Source organism: Fringilla coelebs (genome assembly GCF_963513975.1).
Source record: "Fringilla coelebs genome assembly, chromosome: 9".
Classification (NCBI taxonomy): Eukaryota; Metazoa; Chordata; class Aves; order Passeriformes; family Fringillidae; genus Fringilla; species Fringilla coelebs.
In genome coordinates this window covers 27,958,271-27,983,809 of record NC_140067.1, presented here as the reverse complement: position 1 = coordinate 27,983,809, position 25,539 = coordinate 27,958,271, and the positions used below count along the sequence as shown (strand labels likewise).

At 49.2% G+C, this 25,539-nt stretch overlaps 2 protein-coding genes across 3 annotated transcripts; one reads left to right on the top strand and one right to left on the bottom strand.

The window, feature by feature from the left end:
• Nucleotides 1-288: 288 nt before the first annotated feature.
• LOC311157247 (torsin-1A-interacting protein 1-like) lies at nucleotides 289-10,523 on the bottom strand. The gene is made up of 6 exons (XM_084211810.1): nucleotides 10,060-10,523; nucleotides 9,763-9,831; nucleotides 6,821-6,922; nucleotides 5,908-5,967; nucleotides 3,360-3,419; nucleotides 289-2,767 (listed from the first exon to the last, which is right to left on the bottom strand). Exons 1-6 carry the CDS (start codon nucleotides 10,451-10,453, stop codon nucleotides 1,974-1,976), a joined length of 1,479 nt encoding a protein of 492 aa, XP_084067936.1. The 5' UTR covers nucleotides 10,454-10,523; the 3' UTR covers nucleotides 289-1,973.
• Nucleotides 10,524-13,321: 2,798 nt separating this feature from the next.
• Nucleotides 13,322-20,876, top strand: TOR1AIP2 (torsin 1A interacting protein 2). Of its 2 annotated transcripts, none has more exons than XM_084211220.1 (6): nucleotides 13,322-13,462; nucleotides 14,251-14,451; nucleotides 16,059-16,352; nucleotides 16,483-16,794; nucleotides 17,163-17,261; nucleotides 18,090-20,876. In XM_084211220.1, the coding sequence occupies exons 2-6, from the start codon at nucleotides 14,418-14,420 to the stop codon at nucleotides 18,848-18,850; spliced, it is 1,500 nt and encodes a 499-aa protein (XP_084067346.1). In that variant the 5' UTR covers nucleotides 13,322-13,462; nucleotides 14,251-14,417; the 3' UTR covers nucleotides 18,851-20,876. The 2 variants fall into 2 exon arrangements, with proteins under 2 accessions (XP_084067346.1, XP_084067345.1); XM_084211219.1 differs by having other exon boundaries at nucleotides 17,163-17,327.
• Nucleotides 20,877-25,539: the final 4,663 nt, after the last annotated feature.

Genomic DNA, 25,539 nt, shown 5'->3' with positions numbered 1-25,539 from the left:
GCATTTCCTGGCATGTTCCCTGTCAGACAAAAGCCCTGATATTATGAAATGCATGCATCTGCATCCCAGTGTCTACCACTCCACTCAAGTTTCTTAAAAGTTCTGAATTTTGCAGAAGGTTGTATTTTAGGCGTCTGTAGTTGGTCAAAGGTGAAATGAGCAATTTAAACATGGGGGAAAAAAAGTGTGACCACTTAAAATTCAAGTCTTAAAACAGCTTTATAAAACAAACAATTATGTTTATTTTGAATCAATACTAAAATAGTATACATAATATACAAACCAATATGCTATGAAGACAAATTTGAAAATAAGTCACAGTTGTTTTTTGTTTTTTTTAATAAAAAGCATTTGTCCAGTGAAATGTTCAAAATGTAAATGCCATCTTTTCCTTCCTGAGCTATTAAACATCCAGAACACCAGCACTTCCCCGTCTTCTTGCTGTTTTTATTTCTACCCAAACAGGAAGCATTATCCATCGCTGGCTCTCAATTAGAATTAGAATTTGTTAGAACAAATCCACCTCTGGTTTAAGTGGCCACAGCTCTGTGTCTCCCAAACTCTGCTCTTCTATATGCTTCAGGTGATTTTGGTCAGTTCTACTTAACACCCCCAACCTTGCCTAGCAGAAAGAAGCTCCAGCTCCTCCACAGGTTTTCCTGGTTGAAAATTATTTTTTCCTTTATTTTTGCAACAGGACAGTTCAAAGGGCTTGTGCATGAAGGATGGGCCAAATCTCTCAGCTGCCTCAAGAATTATTAATTTGAGAGCATCTTCGCACATTCCTTCATACTCAGTAAAACCAAATGGACATGGACCAACAGCTCAGAGCATGAAGTAACAGCAATGAAATAGAAGTGCTGCTATTCTCTTTATTTTTTTACACAAAGTACTTAACAATAGAAACAGGTACTTGTTGTGAGGAACTCTTGACATGACAGACTAAAAAACATTTTAAAAGCATGCTCTGCAAATCTGTTCTTTGCTAGAAATTTACACAGCAAGCAGCCAGTTATTTTTACAGCAAGCAGAAGTTATTTTTTTTAGGATATCAAGTACCACAAATAAATAGATTCTCTCAATGCAAAAATAATTATCTCAGTAAAAGGAGAAATAAACTATGTCTTCCTAAAGTTTTGTTTGGAAAGGAGATAGTATGTACACGGGGATGACATTTTATCATTTCCATCCAAATTTTACGACTTGCAAAACTTTGAAAAAGAGTAGACAACTCCTGCAGGCAGCCAGGCAAAGAGGTACTGAGGAATTATTTAACTGACTTTACTACCAAATTTAAGCAACCTTTGTACCTCATCTTTTCTCTTTCCCCAGAACTGTTTGGGGCAGGCTCATTTAAGGAAGAAATGCTTGCTGAATAGTTCTCTACAGGTCACAGATCTTTCAAGCAATTTTGCTACTTCTGCAAGTGGCCAGAGATAGCTGACACTGATGTTGTGATCCAGTGGATCAGGAAGAAGCTTGTGCTTAGACTCACATCACTTTATCGTCATTTTCAGTTTATTTCTTATGTTAGAAGTAAAGTAAGCAATTCTGGGAGATGAAGGTGATGGTTTTACATTCTGTTACCTTGTCAAATGTGATACCACCTTCATGCACCACCAGAGGAGGATCCTCACAGCAAAGCCAACAGTGCTTCAACACAGGTTCAGAGGCAGATGAGTGACTCTGAACTGAGGCACAGCAATGCTCAGCTCCAGGACACCAAGGCTGAAAGCATCACTGAACACAATTTACCAGCAACCAGTAAGTTCCTTGCTTACACTCTGTAGTTTACTTAGAGAAGTCCCAGTTACTTTGGCAGAAACAACTTTGCCAGTTGGTGCAAAGGCTCTGCACAGAAAGGACTGGTTTGCTGCTGCCTGAGCTCGGCAGCCACACTAAGATCTTCCCTGTTCTGCCTTGCAACACACATTTTGTGTCTTCCTCCTTCCCCAGGTGCTCTCCAGCAACTTTTATGTGCACCCCTCTAGAGGGAGGCCCTTTTCAGGCCAAACAGGCAACACAAGGTGAGATATCCTACTCCACAGTCCACTCAGCTTATCTGTGTCCATGCCATTGTAAGAACTAGGAACATCTGAACTGGTGAACTTTGCCCAGAGGAAATCCCGGACTTTCTCCTCCACTTCTTGAAAGGTGAGGCCCTTTCTCAGCGACTGCTCCTCCAGGAGAACTGTCAGCACAAGGGCCACGTCCTTAAACGCTGCGTTCTCATGGTCACAGTACTTGTAAAAGATCAGGGTGGAGCCTGCAGGCAGGGACTCAAATCGATGCACCACTGCCACCTTCTTGCCTCCACTGAACCCAGAGCTGAGCTCTGTGTCCACCTCCAGCTTGACAATGTCACTGTCCAGCACAGCCTTGTCCACCCCGTCAATGCTGATTGTGGTGGCATTCTGGGACGAGGCAAAAGCATTGGCAATCTCGTTGCTCAGGCACCTCAGGGCCTTCTCAGCTTCCTGGCCAGCTGTGAGCAGCAGGATAGCAGGCTCCAGATGCACATGGGAAGAGTTAAGACGCTTCTCAAGGGACACACGGGCTTTTCTCCACAGTCTGGGGTCCTGGCTTTGGTAAGTATTTTTTAGTTTCTCCATCCGGGCCCGAAACTCCTGCAGAATTTCAGCATCTCTCCTTGAGGAGGTTCCATCTTGAATTCCACTCCACAGGACATAAAGCAGTGGGACACAAATTAACAGAACTGGTAACAAAGTCCACATCTTGTGAAATCCATTCTGTGTTTCACTGTCATCTATAGAGAGATGGAGCAAACAAGAAAACAATGTTTTAAAAGGTATCAGAAGTCAACAAGTGAAAGGAAAATAAGAGGAAACAGTGAAGTGACCCCATTCTCAATACTGGTACAGTAGTTGAAGAGCACAGAAAAGATAATCTAGTTAAAAAAAACCAAACCACAAAACAGAGAACACAGTTCTGAACTCAAGCCCCTTTGTGAAGTGACAACATTAAAAAAAAGAACATTTTTACATGTTTTCACATTGACTGAGACTAAATCAGACCTTCTCCTGAAAAAGGAGCTGTAAAAGTTCACCAGTATTCCATTCAATCCAAACTAAGAGCTTAAAATGTTTCTGAAAAAGGTCAAAGCTTCTCCTACATTTACAGCCTGCAGAAAGGACCTCAAATTCAGGTGAAAATGTTATCCATTATACAACACCCTTCCTTTGCTCCATGCTGATGACACATCCTAAGCATGCAAATCATCTGCTCTAGCAAAGACCCTCAGCTTAACACCAACTGCCAGGAACTGAAATACTTGGAAAGGCATAAAAATGGTTAAACGTTACACAAGCATGAAACAGAAGTGAAAGCAGAAGTCTTACTTTTGGCCAAAGGCTGTGACTGCTTCTCTGTACTGGACTGATACCGAGATTTACTTCTGCCTGTTAAGAAATTAGGAAAGGAACATGAGAAGAACACTAGGACAACAATTATGACCAATCTTCCAGCAGGGAGTTGAAATCACCAAACTGCATTATTTTCAAGGAAAACTTTTACATGCAGAATTCCACAGAGTTTACAGGAAGGGTAACAAAGCACCCTGCTGAACCAAACCCAGTCCTGCTAAGCTGGAGCAAAGGTGAGGCTGTCACCTCACCCCCACCCCCAGGTGGGGCAGGGTCAAGTTCAGGATTTTCAGTTCCTTTCCAGATCATTCTCCCCCTTGTGCTGAACAGAATCATCTCGAACAAGGAAAACAACACCTTCACCACTGCCACCAGCCTAAGAAGTCTCACTCAAATGTCAGAGCAAATCTCAACCTCTGCTCTTTGCCAAATGCCAGTTCCCCAGCCATCCTCACAACCTTGCCTAGAAAGCACAAGTCCCCAGCCTACCACAAATCACCCCCAAAGATTTCCAATTCTTGAAGAATTACGCAAATAAAACTCAATTTCGAGTACAGGGTGATAAAATGGAAGAGATTTAACAAGCTGTTATTTTCTGCACGAGGATTCCATGACCCAATTAAGTTTCCCAATTTTGCTCAAGAATTTGAGAGGCATAAAAATGGAAACTTCATTAATGGACACAATAGATAAACAACGTAATGCAAGATAGAAATAGAAAAAACTAAGCAAAATGTGAAATGCTCAGTCTTCTTTTCCCTCTCCATGTAGCTTGGGTTGGAGGCCTGCTTCATCAGCAGTCAGTTTCTTGGGATGAATTATGCTTTTAAAGCAAAGCTTTCAACTTCCAAAATATACTTTTGGTCTATTTAAATGGGAAAAGTACAAGAGGCATTATCCATGAAGTTTTATGAACAACTTTCCCAAGAGATCAGTATGAATATATACTGTGTAATTTTTAGTCAGCATGTTTTCTACATTTAGCCAGTTAATTAAAAAGACAGGAGAATTTATGGCTCCTTTTTGAACAGCAACTGGTTCAAAGCTGAAGGCTCTTTAGTATATAACCAAATCAAGACACTGTCAATGGCACTATTGAGAATAAATTGAACAAACATACCCTGCAGTAGTTATTTAAAGACACTGAAATAAACTCCATAACCTTGTTTCTGTATGAATGTAATTGCAGAAGGTGCTAAAAGCAGCTCTGGTTTAAGCTGGGGCTTAGCTGGCTTAATGAACTGCCCTATTCTGTAATTTCAACCCCCTACCCCAAAAGGGCACAGCCATGAAGCTTGTCCTGGCTAAGCCTGCCTCAATCTTCTAAGAGTTAACAGCTCAAAATCACCTCAGTTCTGTAATACATCACAGTGCAGCTCTGTTGGCACAGAGCAGGTTTCATATTTAGGTGGCAGCTGTCACTCATACAGTAAAGGAAAAAATAATTCAACGAACAGTCCAAAACCAAATCTTACTCTGCCTAAGAATTGTGCATTGTTTACAACACAATTTGCAAAAAGACCCAGTAAATTTTGTCTTGCTTAATTCAAAAAGTCTAACTTCTGTAGACAACTTAAAGATTTCACAGTTTTAAGTGATCTTCCAAAGTTCTTCACCCTACACACAATTAAGCACTCCTGCAGCACCCAGAGTGACACAAAAAAGTAGAATTATCAGACAAGATAGAACTCTCTGCACCAATTAATTTTTCAAAGGCCTTTCACAGATGTGCAGCTACCACAAGATGAACTTCTCTTCCTGACAGCACCATGGTTTTAAAAAAAAAAACCAAACAACCAAAACAACAAAACCAAACAGAAACAAGTACCCTGCAGGTTGTTCAGACTGAAATCTGATTTAGAAAACTTCATTTATCTGTATCTATACCTGTTGAGGATAAAAACAAGCACCAAGATTTTACTAAGAATTCAGAACATTTTCTGATTCTTCTTTCAAGTATTCTACCAACTGGGGGAATAAAAACCCAACAAAAAAGCAAATCCAAAAAAAACTCCAAAAGTCTGAAACACTGGGAGCTGGTCATTAGATGAGCAGACTGGATTTTGCCAGCAAAGGAAAAATGCTGCTCCTTTTCAAGAGTATAGGACAACTAATTCAATCACAGCAAGCCACCACTTCTCAGGGAAAGGATCCAAGGGAAGGTTTGTGTACAAGCTAACATTCACTGCCACCAAAAGGTGAAGGCTTTGTTCCCCTCCTCAGCTGACCCCACACAATGCCTCTACTCCATGCTCTGCACTTACTGTCCCATGAGTCAACTCCAAAAGGAAAAATGAAAGAGAAAGTGGAGCATTTTGTGAGGTCAGCAAGCTGAATAACCTCACAGAAAGGCTCTGACTGGAATATGCTGCCTTCTCCAGTTTCTGTTTGAATCTGCCTCCTGAGTGCATGCCCATCTTCCCAGACAGTGTCCCAGGAGCACAAGAAAAACCAGAAGCAGAGGAAAAGAAAATAACTTTTCATCTAATGACAGGGAAAGACCAGGTTCTCTTGTTTTACTTACTCTGTGGTACAGAAGTTGAGCAGCACTCTTGATTTTTCTCAAGGAAGTCAGCCCTTATTTCTGGAAGCAAAGCACCAACAGAAGAACCCAGTTACCACATCAGAGGTCAGAACAGGACACACCAGCCATACAGGCTTCTAGCTCTTTCTATGAAATCCTCAAGGCTAATCAGGGCAGGAGGATATGCTGTGCTGCCAAACCAAGCCTGCAGCCTGTGCACAGCCCCTCGGACCCCTCTGAGCTGAAGAAAGTTACTGTTATCTATTAGAAAGGGTTTAATTGGGCACTTCACCCCGAGGCTTCTGCCAATATGACAAATCATTCTTCCTATGGCTTCTTTTTAGAAGACATGTAACTTCCTTCTGAGGCTAAAAATTATCCAATTTTTTTCTTATTTTATCTCCCCATTGCTTCTATAATACACATGGAGAAAATTCTCTGAGCAATGAGCAAAGTGCTCCCTCACCTTGAAATTACTTGGCATAGTCATTCTCCCTGCTACAGTCAAAGATAATTCACCTCTTCAGAAAAAGAAGAGTTTTGGTTTTCTTTGCCTGGGGCAATTCAAGATCCACTCTCATAAGTTTTCTGAAGCAGGTATGATATTACTCTTCTTTTTGTTTTGCTTTTCAAAAACCACACAGTTGGATATTTATCAAAGTTGAAATCTGCCTTTTCTTGAACTTTAAGGTTTTTCACCCAAGCAGATTATCATAATATTATAACCAGTTTCACTTTGGCTCAGGCAGGAGTACACACTGAAACTTCATTTTTTTTAAAAGAAACCCTTTTTCATCCATTCAGATTTCAACTCAAAAACTCTCCCTTTTCTAAAGGAACTGAATGACTCATTTTAATACATTTAAGCAATCATTTGTTACACCATGGAGGAAGTACTGGTAAAAGCTGTTACCTTTTAATGGTGCAGAAATGGTTGGTTTCTCAGTTCTGTTACTGTCATGAGCCTTTGCATTTTCCTTTACTGGATTCTCTTCAAAGTAAACTGTAGTACCACCTGTCAGGAGCAAAAAAAGAATAAAAACAGGATTGGCAAGGACATAAATCTGAAGGACCAAGTTGTAGTTTCAGAACATCCATTACCTAAATCAGTGATTTTCCAAGTTGTGAACTCCCAGAAGTTACTCTCTCTAAGTGCAACAAAAAGCAACTAAGACTTGAAATGCTTATGGTAAATTTGAGTTCACTAGAAATACAGCTGTCTACACCACCACACCATTTTTTCTTAAAAAAAAAAAATAAATTAGGAGTTCTTGGCTTAAAAACATGAATATTAGGAGCCAAGAAATTCCTTACACCAAGGGGATTCAGTGTAAGCACCATGGGAGTACAGAGAGTTTTTCCCACAACCTACCAACAATAACTGTGCTGTCTTATGCAGCATTGGGCAGAGGGGAAATCAGAGACAGAAGCAGGTACAGAAAATAAGTTCCCTATTAGTGGAGTCCAAGCCATCCTTTAGTTAGGTCTCATTCTCTTCTAATCCATAACAGCAACCTAATTTCAGTCCTCAGGTAGGTGGGAAGAATGTAAGCCAACATCTTTCAGCTGTTTGCCAAATTAGAGAGTCACTCACCTGTGAAACCCAGCTTGGTTAATGTCACTGACTAGAAAGAGTAAACCCTGTGGGGTATCAGAGGTCACAGAGGAAAGGTCAGGGCTGGGAAACCAAATGCAGGAAAGGATAACGTGCAATGCCAGAACCAAGGGGCTGACAAGAAAAAGCTCAGGTAGAGAATAAAAAGCTGTAGAACAGCTGGGGAGCAGAGATTGTGGCACAGCTATCAGCAAACAGCAAAGGGAAGAACGCAATTGGTAATGTTTTTCTAACATTCACCCTGGGCCCTCTTACTCTTTAAACAGCCCAGGTTCCTGCTGGGTTCAGTGTGTTTCTGTAGCTCTTTTACCACATGCCAAGGGCAATGCAAAGCTTGCCACCTAGTGTTTATTAATTTTACTTCAACTAAGGAAACAGCCTTTTTCTAATGTGTTCTGGCAGCTTCAGCAAATCAGTGTGTGTCAAACATACCAAGGAGAAAAAACAAAACCACCAGACCCATCCAAACCACAAAAAATGGGAAAAAGCTGAAAGTTTTGAACTATGATAAGTCACAGGTAGAACAGTTAAGTATTTGCACATGCTTAATGGGGCCCTATGTTTTAAACCCATTTAAAAAGCTGTTAAGTGACTGATTTCCCACAAAGCTTCTCACTAACTTATTTTCAGGAATGCCAAGCTACCTATCCATATTATTTCACCATGTACCCAGGTTTTACAAGGAAAACCTCCTAAGCAATTGTGGCCAGAAGGCCACTAAGATTTATGAATCTAAAGAGGGCTACTCAAGCAGTCCCTACTCTTCATTCCTCTCCCCTTCTTGGCATCAATCACGATTTTTTGTGTTACAGAGACTTCTTAGAAGTTGTAGAAAAGAAAGGTCAATGTAAGACAACTTCCACGGAGAATGCTAGCATGTATCTTCAGCTCACTGATCTAGAAGCTGCCCTAATTCAAGGCAGGGGGTTTTAGGCTCTTAAAACTCTGCAAGCTCTTCTTAAAGCTTTCCAGCTCCCCAGGCAAGTTGCCCAACCTGTATTTAAAACCCCTTAGCAGAAGCCAGGAACCAGTTTCTCAAGGTGTGGTTTTGCTTCCATTCAGTTCTCAGGGAAGCAGGACAATTCTGCTCCCCCAACAACCCAGCCTGCTTATTCCCCTGCCTCACTGACCATCCCCTAAACTCTGCAGGAAAAGCAAAATACTGCACATCTACAGATGGGGGCGGGGGGAAACTAATCCTCTGCTGCTATATAAACAATGAAGAGTCTGTTATCATACTGTTACACCTGTTGTGCCTATAATCCAATACAGCTGTTAAGAGCTGGGGAGGGTGGGAGGGAGAGGAGCCTCATTTTTAGAGCCATCTAATTAAAAACCCAACCTTCAGCTGTACCTTCTGAAGCAGCACAGCCACGTTTGAAACACTGAGCCTACAGTACCCTGTTAGCCACCATGTGGAAGCAAGAGCTTTTTTAATAGACAAACCTCTGTACTTGCCTAAAGAAATAGTCATAACCTTCCTCAAGAAAAGAGTTGGGTTTTTTTCCATGTCTCCTGGAAATTGTGCTTCTGGAGCAGAATACAGGCAGACAGCTCTTGGTGACAAAAACACAGATGGGAATGCAGAACAGTCCCAGGCTAGCCCTGAGCACTGCCACACTCCAAAACAGAGAAAAGAGGAAGGAAGTACAATTTATTCACAGTTTCCTGATGGAATGACAGGCTAAAGCCACATGACTATGTTACACTGAGTTAGCTAGCATGTTTCTACAGCTTGGAGAAAGACACAAGTTTCACCAATTAAAGCAACAAGCGAGTGCCACACATCGCTAGCACAGCAGCTTGTCCAGCCCAGTGTCCTACAGCAAGTCCCAGAGCATCCTTGGTGTTTCAAAGGAAGGAAAACCCCAGTTATGCATTTTTTCCTAAACAATGCTGCTCCCAGTACAGCACAGCCACTGAGGGATCGATTCCTGTAGCTCAGCACATCTTATTTAAATCCTGCCTTTCAAAACCAAGCAGTGTTAGTAAAATTTGAGTGCTGTGGTACTGTTCTAAGTGATGCCCTAGGAGAAAACAGCCACCGGAGGGTTTCGGGGTGCCCTGCTGAAAAGGATCGCTTCTCCTCCCATTCCTCGCCTATGGGGTAAGAGCCACAGCGGGATTTCCTCACCCATGTGCCACGGTAACACCTGCCGAGGAGCTAGAACCCAACAAACCACATTTCCCTGAGCATGGGCCATTCCAGCCCCTCCGGGAGCTCGGGGATCGGAGCCTACCTGGCGATCTGTACGCTTTTATAGGGGGTCGCGTCAGGGAATCTGGGGTCCCGAAGTGATGCTCGTCCCCTGAAACGAGACACGGGTGAGGAGCACAGCCGGCAACTCAGCTCAAGCCCACCGGCCTGACAGCCTTCCAGGAGCACCAGGCTCACCGGGACGTTTCCAGCGGCGCGGTCCCGTCCCGACACCCCTGGAGGAGCCACACGGCGCCCGCCCGCCCCGCTTCGCGCCGCCCATCCGCGCCCTCAACCACATGATCCACCGCGGGCCGCTGCGCCCGCCCGCGCCGCTCACCCTGCAGCGCGCCGTGCTGGGCCGCGCTGTCCACCTCGTCCCCGAGCTCCTCCGGCCGCGCCGCCGCCGCCAGCCGCGGGCTCTTCCGCCGCCGCTTCACCCCGGCGCCGTCCGGAGGCGCCAACCCGGGACCGTCCGGCGGAGCCGCCTCGTCGTCGCCGCTGCCCACCATGCCGCCCGCCGCCGCGCCGCGTCGCCTGCCCCGACCCCGTCCCCGTCCTCTTCCCCGTCCGCCCGCCGCCGCCTGCTCGGGCCTGCAGCCGCCGCCTTCCCGCGGCGGCGGGGGCGGCTCCGCGGGCCTCACTTCCCGCGGGGCGGGTCCCGCGCCCTCCGCTTCCGCCCGCGCGCGGAGCGGCCGCCGCGGCGTCACGTGGTAGCGCGGCCGGTCCGCCATGGCCCCGGCTCCGCCGCACCGCCCGCGGGGCCCGCACCGGCGCCCGGATCGGGATCGGGCCCGGCGGGAGCCGCCCCTGCAACGCCCGTCCGGCGGCCCCGCGGCTGCTGCCCCCCAGTGAAGAAAATGCGGGACGGGCGCGGGGCCCCGCGGGGGCGGCCCCTGAGGGCAGCCCGGGCCCGGCGCCTCCGCTGCCCACCGCCGGACTTTATATGTGCGGCCCGATCGTAGCGCAAAAAATGGTTTTGCATTTCTCGCAGGCAGAAAAGGCTGTAAAATAAGCACAAATAGCAGCTGGGTAGCAGAGAGTAGGAAACTTGAAGGTACTTCGGGGGACGTGAGATACTGTGGCACTGATAATGTTGCACTACTCTGTTCCTTAGTGTGGGAATCATTTTGGTTAATCACATCTGGAATATCTCACTAGGCATTTCACTTATCTTAGCTCTTTGTTCAGTTTAGTTACTGATGAACTGGTTGTTTGATTGCATTCTTGATAAAGCTTTTTTACCCAGGCATGTGGTAGAGTTCCTATGGCTGGAAGTTTTCAAGATGCAATTTGTTGGGACTACCAGGTCTCCTCTAGACTCCCTCCCTAGCAGCTCAAGACCAGCGTGGAGATGAGTTGCTAAGCAAACAGAGACCTTTTTACAAATTCACAGAATCACAGAATTGTTCCGGTTGGAAGGCACCTCTGGAGATCATCCAGTCCAACCCCCCCAGGCAAGGCAGGGTCACCTGGAGCAGGTGACAGGAGCACATCCAGGTGGGTTTGGAATGTCTCCAGAGGGGGAGACTCCACTCCCCACCCCCCCCCCGGGCAGCCTTTCCCAGTGCTCTGCCGCCCTCAATTTAAAGAAATTCTTCCTCATGTTTAGGTGGAATTCTTGTGGTTTAGTTTATGGCCACTGCTCCTTGTCCGGTCACTGAGGAGAGTCTGGCACTTTGCGCAATCCAGCAGGAAGGCTGGATGAGGGAAGTGCCACTCAGCCTCCACTTCTGTGCTTTCTCTGTACAAAGATTTCATAACAAAAAATACCCTAAGTTCTTTACTAACACACCGTAAGTATTGCAGTCTCACCCAAAAGCAAGTGAATATTTGTGAGATTAGTTATACATACCTCCTACTGTACCAGCACTAAATATTGTTATTCTTTTCAGTACCAAAAGCAGAACACACACATTGATCATTGTTTCCTAAAGCAAAAATTAAAGAGGATGTAACAATTACGACATCAGGAAAAGAAAATCAACAAAACAATGGCAAGATCCTTTTTGGTAACTGTTTTGTGATGACTTAGGCCAGCCAGTTAATTTTCCCGCCAAATGACTTTTTGGGAACCAGGTTCTCAACCTGGAGAGGCTGAAGGGAGCCTGCCCCCCTTAGTCACACACTTGCCACCAGTTTTGTGACACTTGTGCCTCCGTGGAAAGGGGCGGCCCCTCAGCCCCCACTGTGTTGAAGGGACTGGATGGTTTTAGGGACAGAGGGATAGAAAATGCCTGGATTTTCATGAAACCCTTGCCACCTGCAGCTCCTCTCTGCTGTTCCTTACTGAGGGAGATCAAATCGTGGTGCAAGACTGACGGCAGCCAGGAGCAGGGCCCTCAAGGTGACCTTGGCCCCCATGAATCAGCCACGCTGACTTTTTCCTTCCTGCTTTTCCATTCTCCTGGTTTTACAGCCTCTGCTGTACCTGGTGAGAGGTTGATCATGACAAGAGAATGTGCTGAGTCTCCATGGCCACTGTCTCCTCCCAGGCTCTTTGGGTGACAGAGGAAGCCACTGTCAGAAGTGAGGTGTAGTGGCCAGCATAAAATAGAAATTATGTATGTGAGATATTTTTTAAGAAAGGAATGAGGTACTTGCACCAGATAGCAGCCACAGGACACCTCAGTCTTTCAGAGAAAGATAATTTATTGCTCCATTATCAGAAGAAATGAACTTCTTCCTGCCTTGCTCAGCCCTGAAGACACCTTTAGGATTCAGAGGAAGAAGCTGACACTGCCCAGACAGAATCCTGTGTTTGAATGGAATTGATGCATCATGGATGAGGTGTATGAATATGCAACAGGCTGTTGCTTTTAAGGGTTAATCCTCTGTTAATGTGGGTCCTTTTTTGGGCTTATTTTGCCCAGAAAGAGGTTCCTGGACTGTCAGTAACTCTTTGTTTTTACTGCCTCATATTGCCCTAATCTCAATTGTTCAAATTTTTATTACTCTAATTGTATTGCTATTTCTATAACCATTTTAGTACTATTAAACTTTTAAAATTTCGAAAACATGTGCTTGGCCTTTTTCACAAGTAAGAACAGGATTTTTTTGGAAAAGTCTTGCCTAAATGAGGCCAAGGGCTCACACACACACACACACACACACACACACACACACACACACACTCTCTCTCTCAGACCTTTCCCTGCTTTGCAGCCTCTCCCCACTTCAGGGGACAGCGGGCGGGCTCCGCATCCCTTTCCCCCCAGGCTGATGCTGAACGCCCTCCATGTCACATCCTCCCCAGCCTCCCTGCACTGGCAACGTGACATTTCCACTCTGGACTCTGCTGCCTGTGTGTTTGGGTTACTTTTCTTGTAGTACCTTTCCTAAATCAACTCTCAGACCAGTTCCCTCCTTTCACTATCGTTTCCTTGCTTCAGTCAGCAACACTGTTACTGAATGCAGGAACCCGCCGGTCATACAGAGCGCCTGGAAAAAAAGAGCAGAGCCACAGAGTCGCGGAAACACAGCCGAAAAAAGGAAGTTAATGTTTCTTGAAGGCTCCCGAGAATGACTGCGGGAAGGAAAACTACAGCTCCCAGCAGGCAGCCGGGAGCCTGGGAAGGGCAGGGTTCACCGTCACGTTTCCAGCGGAGGATTCAGGGTGTGCGCTGGTGTCCTGCCACCAAAGGGCCTGTGGGACGGAGGACGAGGGGAAAGGCCAGCGCTGGCCTCCTCCTGCAACCTTTTTGCTCCTGATCGCCGCCCTGACCAGCTCTTAACCTGCCTGGGTAAGCGTCCGGCTCCACTTTGTTCTGCTGATCTCCTTCTCCTGCCGGAGCGTTGGCACGGGGAACAGGGAGGGGAGGGACGAGCTCCGGGCGGCGGGGCGGCGATGCACCCCCAGCCCCAAACCGTGTGTGGAGACACTTCTGGGGGGCGAGGGGTCCCCCGGTGCCGAAATGCTGCTGCTTTCGGAGGCTGGGCTGGAGGTTCCTGTACGGAAAACCGCACGGACCGCTCTCCAGCGGGGAAAGTTTCTTGGGAGTTTTCCATCCTCTTAGTTGTGCTTGAGAACGCCTGGGTTATACCGGCGAGCCCATCTCCGTCTGTGCCCTGTCCCAAAGGGCTTTAGCCGGGGGGAATCATCGCTGGAGGCGTGCAGGGCTCCGGCTGCGGCCCCGGGTCCGGCTGAGCCCTCGGGGTGGTTCTGCCGGATCGCCTCCCGATCGACACGCTGGGGACAGGCGGGGGCAGCGACAGGAGGAGCAGGGTCATTGCTCCGTGTCGGCCTGGCTGCGAGCCACCAGGTGCCCAAAAGCTCAAGGGGCAGCCTGCCGAGCCCCAGACTCTGGCTTGGCGTCCGCCGGGATGAGACAGCAGTGCCTCACCCCCCTGGCATGTCCCAAGATAATTGCGGCTTGCATTAACCCCTGCACTGACGGGAAGCAAAATAGCTGACAGCCCACGGGCTGAAGGTTCATGGTTAGGGCCGACATCCGCCCATTTTCACCTTGGGAATCACGGAGGAGGAGCCTCCTCCACCGTGATTCACGGCTCCCGTGTTTCTGCTTATCAGCTTTGTGGGCGTGTAGCTGGAATTGGCCGGACCAGGACGGGATGGTGGCTGTGAGGAGGGCAGGACTCGGTCAACCTCCGGAACAGCAGGGAGGTACAGCTCCCTATGAACGTCGGAGAAAGTGAAACCAAACAGTGCCGAAGCCAGAGCTCCAGGGGAAAAGAAACATGGAAGGGAATCCAAGCGTGGATCTGCTTGGAGGTAAGTGAATCCTTTGCTCACTCCATCTAGGAAAATCCTTTTGCTGCCAGTTTTCAGCAGTGACATGAGAAATCTGCGCAGAAGAAAAAGAAACCAGTAAAAGAATCCCATCTTTTCCAGGCCAAGGAAAGCATCATTTTTTAAAGGATGAGAGGCGAACAAGTCACTTTCAGTTTTAGATTCTGATCTGAAACAGGTTTAGACTCTGTGTCCCAAGATGGCAGCACAAGGAATGCTGAAGAGAGAGATCCAGACTGGAAGAGCTTTCTTCTCTACATCCTTGTGCTTCCCATCAGCAGATGCTTAAATAATACTCCAGTTTTCCACCACCTCTGGTTGGAAAAACTCTGGAAGAGGCAGGGCAGGGAGTAGTTTGTGCCCAGCTTGAACAGCAGGATATCTCCAAGTTCCTCATGTTTCAGTTTCTGCTATGTACTTACATTCTGTGGGAGCATTGTTATGACTAGTACCTATGAGTGGGTCAGTGATAAAGTGATGGCATCACCAGCTCAGGTCTGTCCTAGATAGTCAGAAGTGTCACTGTAATAATCAGCAACAAAAAAATGTAAAAATCATGTTCTGACAAGTGACAAGTGCAGCTTTTTCTCTGTTTTCAAATTAGAAGGGAGTTCCTCGCCCTTTTAATCAGTGTTTATTCTAATTATAGCATAATCATTTATGTAGTGCTTGATCATTCATAAGCAATTTTTCACAAATAGTGCTTGAAATTTGAGCTGCACTTTGGTTCTGTGAGAGTCAGAATATGTCACAAACACTGTTCAGTCGCAGAGTCTCTCTATTGAATTATGCTCCAGTGTTTGTTTCTAATTAAATGTTGCCATAGCTCTCTGGGAGAGCAGGTCCAGGACAGAAACACAGAGACAGAGCATGAGCAGAACTATCATTTACATTCAGACAGATGCTTGAAGTGCATTGGCATAACTGTACTCAACAACAGCCTTAGGAATTCTTCAAATCCATCACTATCTGTGAAAATCCACTGTCTGTGGAAGATGTGGTAACATATCCTACCACTGAAGGAAGGAATTCCCTGCCCATCCCACTTAGGACATAAGCTGGGGTTGCCAAGCTTTAGCATGGCAGCTGTAAGGTCTGTGGTTTGAATTTGTGGGTTTAGAGGAAAAAATGTTGAAAACAGAGCAGTGTTTTGGCTATTGCTGAACACGGCATCAAGGCTTTCTGCCCTTGCCCAGCAAATACCCTGGGGTGGGCAGAAGGTTGGGCAGGGAGCCAAGGTGGGAAAAGGGCTGTTGAACACAATATAGCATCGTGCTCAGCAACAAAAACTGGGGCAAGGGAAGGTGGCTTCCAAGGTGGCCATTGCTGCAGACTGGCCTGGCATCAGTCTGCTTGTAGGAGGTGGTGAGTGAGTGCCTTTGCATCCTGATTCCCTCCTTCCCTTCACTCAGCTGTCTGGATCTCAACCCAAGAGTTTTCTCACCTCTGGTCATTCTCTTCTCTCCCATCTCACTGGGGCTAAATGTTTCTGCAGTGCCAGAACTGGGAGTTGTGTGAGTGGTGGTAAAGCACTGGGCATTATTGACTCCTGTGTGGCTCACTGGGCTTGTGAACTCTGATCCCAACAGCTGGACCAGCCCAGGGTGAGGTGGGGAACACAGCAGAGCATCCTGTGCAGCCCGCCCAGGAAACACCTGAGCACCAAGGGACAAGCAGGGGCCCTGAGACATCCTGCAAACCAGAGGAGGACTCTTCAGTGTGTGAATCAGCTGTTGATGGGGAAGAGACAACACTCCTGGGTCCAGCTGGTCCCACACCAAAGGAGAAACCTGCCCAGGAAATTGAAGTATTGCCAGAAGAATCTGACAAGACAAGAAAAGGTGTCTCAGAAAGACCCCTGAAAAAACAGGACTTGGATGAAGGTGAGTCTCTCCCCACCCTTGGGCCTGATAACTTGGGCCTTGGCTTAGAGGAGGCAGAGCAGGAGAAAGAGTTGTTGGTTCTTGGGCTAAAAGAGACGAAGTGTAGGTCTGTGAATTTTATTCCCCACAGCTGGGCTGGGCCATGAGAATGTGGAAAGCAAAGGAGACAGCCCTGTCCACCAGGAAACACGGGAGCACCAGGAGACAACTGGGCAGCATGAAAGTCTCTGGAAGGAAGATGAAGATACCTCGTCAACAAGCAAGGCACAGAGCTCTGACAGTGAAATGACACATTTGGACGTGACTGGCATGGAAGATGTCCCCAGGGGCCACTTGGCAGAGAGGAGCAGTGCCACTGTCCCAGGCTGGGAGCCAGAGGCACACAGAGGGCAAGAAACACAGGAGAGCGAGTCCCAAGGCACGTTAAGGAAAAGACCAAAAGGTGAGCTGGTGGCTGCACACTGCTGCTCTTCCTCTTCCTACATTTCCCACAGGCACTGGAACAATGGGATGAGATCTCTCATAGCCATTGTCACTTTCCTGGAGTCAAGCAGCAAAGAAGGTATAAGAAATTAATTGGCTTCTCTCTTTCTCTTGCCTTTGCTCCTGTTGTGCTTTGAAAGACATGAGGCCACACTGCACTCTGCATTGTCTTTCTCCTTGCCCAGCCCAAGAGGAGAGAGCCAAGACTCAGGGCAGTATTAACCCAAAGCAGTATTTCCTCAGCTGGGAGCTCCTGCTTTGCTTACTACAGCTCAATTTACCTGTTTCCTCAGCAGTGAGTGGCACTTTTCTTTTCTCCTGTTGCAGGGGACACAGCCCCAAACCCAGAGACTCTGTCTTCCCTGCAGAACATCACCACCCAAAACACAGAGCAGGAGAAGGCCAAAAAGTCCCTCCTGTGGAAAGGTGAGGAAAAGAAGCTTCCCTTGCATGTTACTCATCGACCAGAAGGCACTGATCCTCCAGGAGCAAGTAATGAAGCACATTTAATTACTCTTCTCTCTCGAGACCTTTCACAGCCTCTTCTGAGGGTTTGAGAGATAAAACATCCCCTTAAATACAGGGTCAATTTGAGCCTATAGTGGCAGCTTCCCCTCCAGCTCTTCAGCCTCAAAAGCTGGCACGTTGTGGTCATCATGCTGTGAGTGCCCTGGGATGTCCTGGGAGGTCTGGGGGTCTGCTATGCTGAGGGTCTCCCTCCCCAGCCCTGCTCTGTCCTGGGGCTCTAAGCAGGAACATCTGCATCAACACATTTCTCCTGTTAGAAGGAGACTTTGCTTTGCCATGGAGAGGGACACAAGGCATTGTGTCTGGACCTTCTGTTTTCTGAGCAGAAGCACGGTGGCCTTTGTTCACTCATAGCATGGGGGAGGGCAGTGAAAGCAGCACTTTACCTGGGTGAGACACTCTATATGTGGTGCTCTGAACAGCCACAAACCTAAAGAGAACAGCAGAGGGAGGAAAGAAGAAAGCTTGTGGGCAGCTGCAGTTTCCTCAGGAAGGTTTGCACAATCCTTGCCCTCATCCCTGGAGCTGCAGCCTCCTCACCTGGCATATTGGAGTGGGAGCCAGCAGCCCTTTCACCTTTCTTGACCAACTTGCTCCCCTTTCCTAGTGCAGGGGGGAAGCTCTGAGAGGGGAGAAATAGCCATTGTAGCTACTTTCCAGCATGTCACTGCGGGTCACTTGGGACTGACTCCTGTTCCCCGTGTTGTGTCTCTCCCTGCTGAACAGGGCTTTTCATCCTGGGCCTCACAGTGCTGGGCTTCTGCATATTCTGCTTCGGCAGCCCCACCTCCAGCTCCCAGCAGCCCCGCAAGAACCCCACGGTGGAGGCATTCCTGTCCCAGTTCGACCAGCTGCAGCTCAGCTTCCCGGGCCAGAGCCCCGACCTGTGGCTCCGCGGGCGCAAGTTCCTGCGCAAGCACCTGAACGCGTCCCGGCCCACGCAGCCGGCCATCATCATCCTCACGGCCGCCCGCCGCGCCGAGCGGACCCTGCGCTGCCTCAGCGCCCGCCTGGCCGACTGCTACTCGGCCGCCCTGCACGGCAGCACGGTGCAGGTGGAGGGCAGGGACAAGGCCGGGCTCCACAGCGACCAGGCCAAGCTGCAGGTGGACTCGGAGCTGAGCGCGGCCTTCCAGGCCGGCGGCCGGGCGGCGGTGGTTCACCGCTTCGAGCTGCTGCCCGCCGGGGCCACCCTCATCTTCTACAAGTACTGCGACCACGAGACCGCCGCCTTCAAGGACGTGGCCCTGCTGCTGACGGTGCTGCTGGAGGAGGAGGTGCTGGAGAGCCGCATCAGCCTCCAGCAGGTGGAGGAGAGGGTCCGGGACTTCCTCTGGGCCAAGTTCACCGGCACCAGGAGCCCCGGCTCCTACGACAGCATGGACTCTGACAAGCTGAGCGGGCTGTGGAGCCGCATCTCCCACCTGGTCCTGCCCATTCACCCGGTGCAGACCATCGAGGAAGGAGGCTGCTCTGCCAAAGCCTAGGGACAGAAGGGGCCAGAGCCCCGAGGAGGGTTGGAAAGATGGTCCTGGCTGGCTCTGGTGTAGGCAGAGGCACCACCGGTGTTACTTCTCTTCAGTTTGTTTCTTGTGGGTTCCTGGGAAGAGTTTGACAGGTGATCCGGGATATTTGGGCGGCTGAGTCCTGGAGGTGATACACACACTTCCTTCTGGCAGATGGGAACAGGGGGTGTTTTAGGGTTCCACAAGAGAACATCAATGTGTGGGGAGGCAGGAGGGAACACAGGGCCTGACAGGTAGCGTTTCTATCAAGAAATAGACAAATCATGTTCACAGTTAGTATGACAGAAAGATGCTGGGATTCAGCAGCTCTTTCATCCCCCCCTGCCCCTCAGCTTGCTAAAGTTGTGTACATCAGTCTCACAATATATTTTATCCAGGGAGCTGCTGGAACACAGGTCAAATTCCTCAAGGCCCAACCTGCAATTCAGAGGTCCCCTAAACATCAATTACCAGGAATTCCTGGTTGTCAGCACTTGAACACTACCCTGATGGCAGGGATCCCATGAGGGGTTCCCAGGTGCCAGAGAACAAGCTCCAGAAAACCAGAGAGCAATGAAACAGTTGCTGTCACAGTGACAGTGTGAAACCTCAAGGGATTACACAGGTAAAAATATGAATAATACAATGTAATGTAATGCTTCCTCTCTAAAACAAGTCCACTCAATCCCTTTGCTACAGAAAGGCTGTGACTCTCTCCTCAGGCTAATGCTTTGGTCCCACACAACAGCTTGTTCTTCCCCTGGGTCTCTGGTCTGTGTGCAGGGCTGGCAGCCTGTCCCAGCCTCTGCCCAGGTGACTTTACTGATGAATGTCGATGTTAACGTTGGTATTTCAAACCAGACAGGCTAGCACACCAGGTCCTTGCCCTCCAAGGGTACATTTGCCTCCCTGCCAGGCAGATGGAGCTCTGGCATCTCCCAAAGCAAGTAGGAGAAGAGCTGGGTTAGCTGGTAAAGACCAAATCTCTGCCATTAACACTAAAATTCCTTGACAAAGCAGGGTAATTTCTTTCTGTGCCTCCTCTTTTGCATCCTAGGAAGAGAAATCCAAGTCCTGGAAGCACTGTGGCTTCTCCACACACTGTGTTTTTGCAGCTGCTGCGGGGCAGGGCAGCCACCTCAGAACACCTGGAGGGGCAGGTGCAGGTCACAGCATTTATTGTAACCCAAGGGCAGCCCCAGGGGCCGGCCCCGTGTGCCTGTGCAGCTGTGGCAGATGGTGGCCTTGCAGAGCCAGGCTCTGTGTCCAAACAAGAACAAATCCACAGCACCACAGTGGGTTTTAGCAGCTGCACATCACGGTGCTCCCTACAGCAGCTGGACCCTGGTGTTGGATGGGTCTCCTGCCAACAGTGCCTTGCTCATCTGCCCCACCAAGGGCTTGGGGAGGTGCAGCCCTGCACCCTAAAAACCACAGCCTGTCTCTTTTCTTTCCCCCTGCCGTGTGCCTTCACCTGTCCAAGGAGCTTATTGGCCCTTAACTTGGAGGAGGGGACAAAATGAAGGAAGAGGGAGGGTTATTTGTTCGTGTTCTGGCCAAAGGACAGACTTTTTGGTGGGTTGGGGATGTGAAGACAAGAGCACAGGGGTTTTAACTGTGATAAACACTGGGCTAAATGTGAGAACCACCTGCTGGAGCCCAGGGCACGGTTTGATCCAAGATAGAGCTTGCTTCCTCCTCTCCCTCTCTTCTATTGCTGTACACTACTTTGGTGAGAGAAAACACTGTATCCTGCTCTGCAGGGTGTTGATGCAAGACCCAGCAGAGCATTAATCATGCTATGCCAGTATTTTGGTGGAAATCTGTATTTTACTGTTCTCTCTCTCCATTTTGCATACTGTGTTTGCAGTGCATAGCCCAGGTATGTAAAGGCAACTCCCCCTTGCTGAAAGTGTCACCCACCTGAGTTCTTCCAATACAGAGATATTTTTATGGCCTTCTAAAGACAAATATCTGCTTGCTTCTGGATTTCTATTTAAAAATAAATGGTGAGATTGTGAAAGAAGCCAGCAAAGTGAGACTGGAGTCTGACTGTATTCCATTCTTTTTTCTCAGGTATTTTCGTTAAGCTAAAGAGATCATCATATTAGGGAAAGGTTTCTTTAGATCAAGGTTGTAGCTGTGCAAACAAAGTGAATATTTGCTTTTCCTGGAAAAACTCTAAACAATGTTTTTCTCAGTTGTTGGGGGCAAATATTTGCAGCTTTTTCAACCAAGGCAAAATTAAAAACAAACCCCCAAAGAGCTGCTGGATTCAACCCAGGCTGAAGTACACTGGGGTTTGCATAATGTTTAATGATAATAAATGAAGCTGAAATCCACTGACAACTGAAATGTTTCAGAAATAAGAAAAGCAAATATTTCTCATTTCAACAGATTGGTTCCACTTGATACTCCACCACTTCAGCACACTCAAACTTTTACTTTTGTGATAAATTATTTTGCCCAGCTCTAGCCTAAACAGAGAGAGGTCTGGAAAAGAAAGGATTTACCCTGTTGGTTTGGATTTTCTTCAGTCCCCATAACAGTGGCACTTGCCTTCACATGGATGTCCATGTGATTGATTGCCAGAAGTCAACATCACCCATCTCCTGTTTGATGCCAGAGCAGAAGATTTGGTCTTACCCCACAGCTTGACATGAAAATCCAGTGTCCCCAGGTACAGCAATGCTGCTTTTTTATGCCAAAAGCACTGTTTTTTGATGCAAAAACCAGGCTGCTTTTTTAAATCTTGCAAATGAATCCAAAAGTGAGTCCAAAGAGAGCAGCTGAACAAACTCAGAGGCAGAAAGGTGCACTGCTGGGGTTTTTTGAGTCCCAATCTGCAGGAAAGGATGTGTTGCCACGAGGTGCTCAACAATCCTAAAAATTACCTTGAAAATGACACAGAAGCGCAACTGAGGGGTAAAACCAGTCCTGCAAGGCCAGCCTGGTCTCCTCCACCACAAAATCAGTGCTGATTATCCCTGTGCACGTGCTGCTGTCCTGGAGCTGGTGCAGCTTTGTCCTCCTCAGCGTTTAAAGCCAAGTGGCACATCACCCTGGGCACCCTGCAGCACCCCTGCCCCTGCCACAGGGACACTCCTGCCACACCCTTTCTCACCTTTTTGCATCAGCATGGGCTGGAGCTGGAAGAAGGCAGGGTACAAAGAGGAGGAGGAGGAGTGAACCCAGTTCTGCCACATCTCTCTTGTGAGCTCATCTGCAGCTTTACCCCTCCTGCAGCTCCATGCACAGGGCTGCTCCCTCGGGGGCCACTTTCTGGCCCACAGAACTTCCATTGTAATTGAGATTTGCAGATATTGGGAGCTGGAAGCTGTGTTTATTTCCCACCTCAGTCTCTGCAGGGGAAGTAGCTGTACAATGAATCACACAAAGCCTGTGGGACGTGGATTCATGAAAAGGCTCAAAGAATGCAGCTTAGAAGTGTGTTCCCCACAGAGGGAGGGGGCTAAGCCATGGCAGGCATCCCCCTGGCCTCTCCCTGCTGTAGCTGGACTGTGCAGTTGTGCTGAGGCTGAGGAGAGGCTCTGCAGATCCCTCCTGAGGGCACTCAAGAGCTGAGGATCCTCTTGGAGCCAATGCAGAGGTACCAGGACAGCACAGCACAAGGGATGGAAACAGCCTCCACAAGCTCACAGTCCTTTGAGGTCTGCTCCATCCCCTGCCCCAGCAGCCCAGGGACCACTCAGACCCCTCTGGGAAACAAAAACCAGGACAAGGCAATGTCCACAGGGGAGCAGACCTGGCCAGACAATGACAGCTTGAGCTGAAGGAAGCCCCTGATGTCTGTGTTAACAGAGCTGAATCCTTAAGGCTGCTCAGAGCAGTAGAAACAAGGATCAGCCACAGTCCTGGGCAGAGCTTGTGTCTGCAGAGTGCCTGGATCACACAGGTCCCTCCTCACAGGGAGAGAAAAGTCCAAATTGTTCCTGCCCTGGGGCAAGCACCAGGCTCCCTCCAGCAGGCTGGGCAGCAGCAGGAGCACACACAGGGAAATAAAGAGGTGCCTAAAGACCTCCCCACACCAGGCCAGTCTCACATACATCTTTCTTAACTCTCAACCTCTATAATTATGATCCCTAGACTTTCCCCATGAGAAGGCAGCTGCTATCTGTGACAGGTGAGTTGGGAATGCAGAATGCATCAGGACCTGATGCAACAGCAGCCACAAATGCAGCTTCTCGATTCCAGAGGCCTGTGGTTCCCTTCCTGATTGTGTTTGGAAGATTTTTTGGGAAACTGTTGGCTGACGGAACCAAATTCAATGAAACAAGAGGTTGAAATAATCCCAGGCAACTTCCAGAGGGCAGGGGATGAGTGTGAATCAGTCCCAAACTGATTGGCATCCCATAATGGAAAACTGGCTATGGAGAGACAGCTGGGATGAAACCATGGGGAGATCCTCAAACTCATGAATCTTTAAACCCTGCCTGGTGGCAGGACTGACCTGCTCTCTGTTAACAGGACACATGAAACTGGAAAGCAACAAGGGGAAAGCCTCTTGTGATGGCAGAGCTGAATGCAAGGCCACAAAGGGCTGCTGCATCTGCCAGGCTCAGTCTGCTCACACATAACTTATCCCACAGCAGAACCAGCTGGCCCAATTGCAAAGTGGCAGCTTTACTTTATGGTCTGAATAAAGACAGTAGGGAAAAAAAAATTAATTGACAGAATTGGATTGGAAATTAGTAGGAGGCTGGGAGTAAGTTGTGGTGGCTTTGTTAACAAGATTTAAGATGTATTTAATCTGTTGAGTTATCAAACCTGCCCAGACACAGGTTAATGTTGGGGGTGTCTCAAGACTACAAGGGGACCCTTATCTCCTCTATCCTTGTTCCCACATTGGCTGGGAGTATTCAAAACCTCCTCTGCACCCCGAGGAAACAACCACACTGCCTGAATTCAGGATGTGAAATGACAAGAGCCGCATTTTAAACACTGTCCTTCTGCCTTCCACACTGCACTTGCATCACCCCTGTGAGCACAGGAGGCTCAGGAGTGATGAAAGGGGATGAAAGCAGGACTAGCAAGAAGGGTCAGGAGAGAGGGGCACGGAGGGGCCCTGGAGGGGAGAGCACCGGAGGCCACCTGGATTTGCCCCGCCAGGCTCCCGCAGAGCCTCACAGGCAGATCCCCCTGTCCAAACCATCCGTGCTGCACAGCCTCCTCCTGCCTGCCAGGGCTCCTCTCGGACACTGCTCTGGAGAGGGGCTGAAGAAAATCAGATGCTGAAAATGAGCTAAAACTGATGAAACTCGCTCAGCTGGAGCCAGCCAGCTCCTTCGTCTGCTTAGGCACAGCCTCTCCCCCACCTCCTTGCCCCTCCACAGTTTTTCTTATCTGCGGGGCAGGAGCTGGCTCCGGAGGAACATGACACGGGGCTGCAGCAGGGCAGGACTGAAGCTTTTCTCCTCTCCCTGCTTTTGCAGGCACAACCGTGTTCTTTGTCAGTGCTTCTCTCCCTCATTTTCCCCGGCTGGGTCAGAGGCAGATCGCCTCCTCCTCCCCTTGCCCCTTCGGGCCGGCAGACAGCTTTGATCAGGAGTCCTCCTGCTGACATCCTTGTCTTTCCTCTTCCCTCCCTCCCTCCCTCCCTCCACCTGGAGGCTGAAACCCCCGGTGAGGGAGCGCTGAGGACTCGATCGCCTCCCCGCACTAATTACAGCACATCTGGCAGGCAGCAGCCGCCGCTGCCCGCCCCGGCCGGGGACACCTGATGCCATTTCTTGCACAGCCTGTGGCCACGGATCACAGCAGGCAGCTCCCGGGAGGGCCGAGGTGTGCCAGCACGGCCCCTGGCAGCATCCTGCCAAAAGCTGCCTTCTGACCACCAGCACAGCGACCCAGAAAGGAAAGGGCAAGAGATCGGAGAGCCTCTTCCAGTGCCTGAAGGGGCTCCAAGAGAGCTGGAGAAGGAGGTTTGGTTCAGGGCATGGAGCGGCAGGACAAGGGGGTATGGGGTGAAGCTGTCAGGGGGCAGGGTGAGACGGGATGTTGGGAAGAAATTCTTCCCTGTCAGGGTGGGGAGGCCCTAGCACAGGTTGCCCAGGGAAGCTGTGGCTGCCCCATCCCGGGAAGTGCCAAGGCCAGGTTGGACAGGGCTTGGAGCAAGCTGAGATAGTGGAAGCTGTCACTGCCCATGGCAGGGGGTGGAACAAGATGGTATTTAAAGTCCCTTCCAATCCAAACCATTCTAGGATTCTGTAATTCAACCACCACCCCGCAAGAGCAGCTCCCCGTGTCCTGGGGGGATGCTGCGTTCTGTCCCAGCACGGAGCTCAGGCTGCTCCAGCGCGGGCAGAGGGATGCCCCGGCAAGCAGAGCTTGCCTACAGAGGGCAGGAAGGAGGAATCGGGCAGCAAAAGAGGTTTGTGCGGGGGGAAACGAGCGGAGCGCTCCGCTCGAGAGCGAGGGGCAGCGCGGGTGGCTCCGCAGGGACCTCTCGGTGCCGGGGCCGCCGCGGGGGCTCGGAAAGGATCGCACAGAGCGCCGAGAGAGCTCCGAGCCCCGGGCGCGGCGGCGGCAGGGCGGTGCGAGGGGCAGGCGGGGCGCGGCGGGGCCCGAGGAGCGTCCGGCCCCCATCCCATCCTCATCACAACCCCATCCCTCCATCCCTCCCCCGCCGAGCGGCCGCGCCGCGGGTCGCC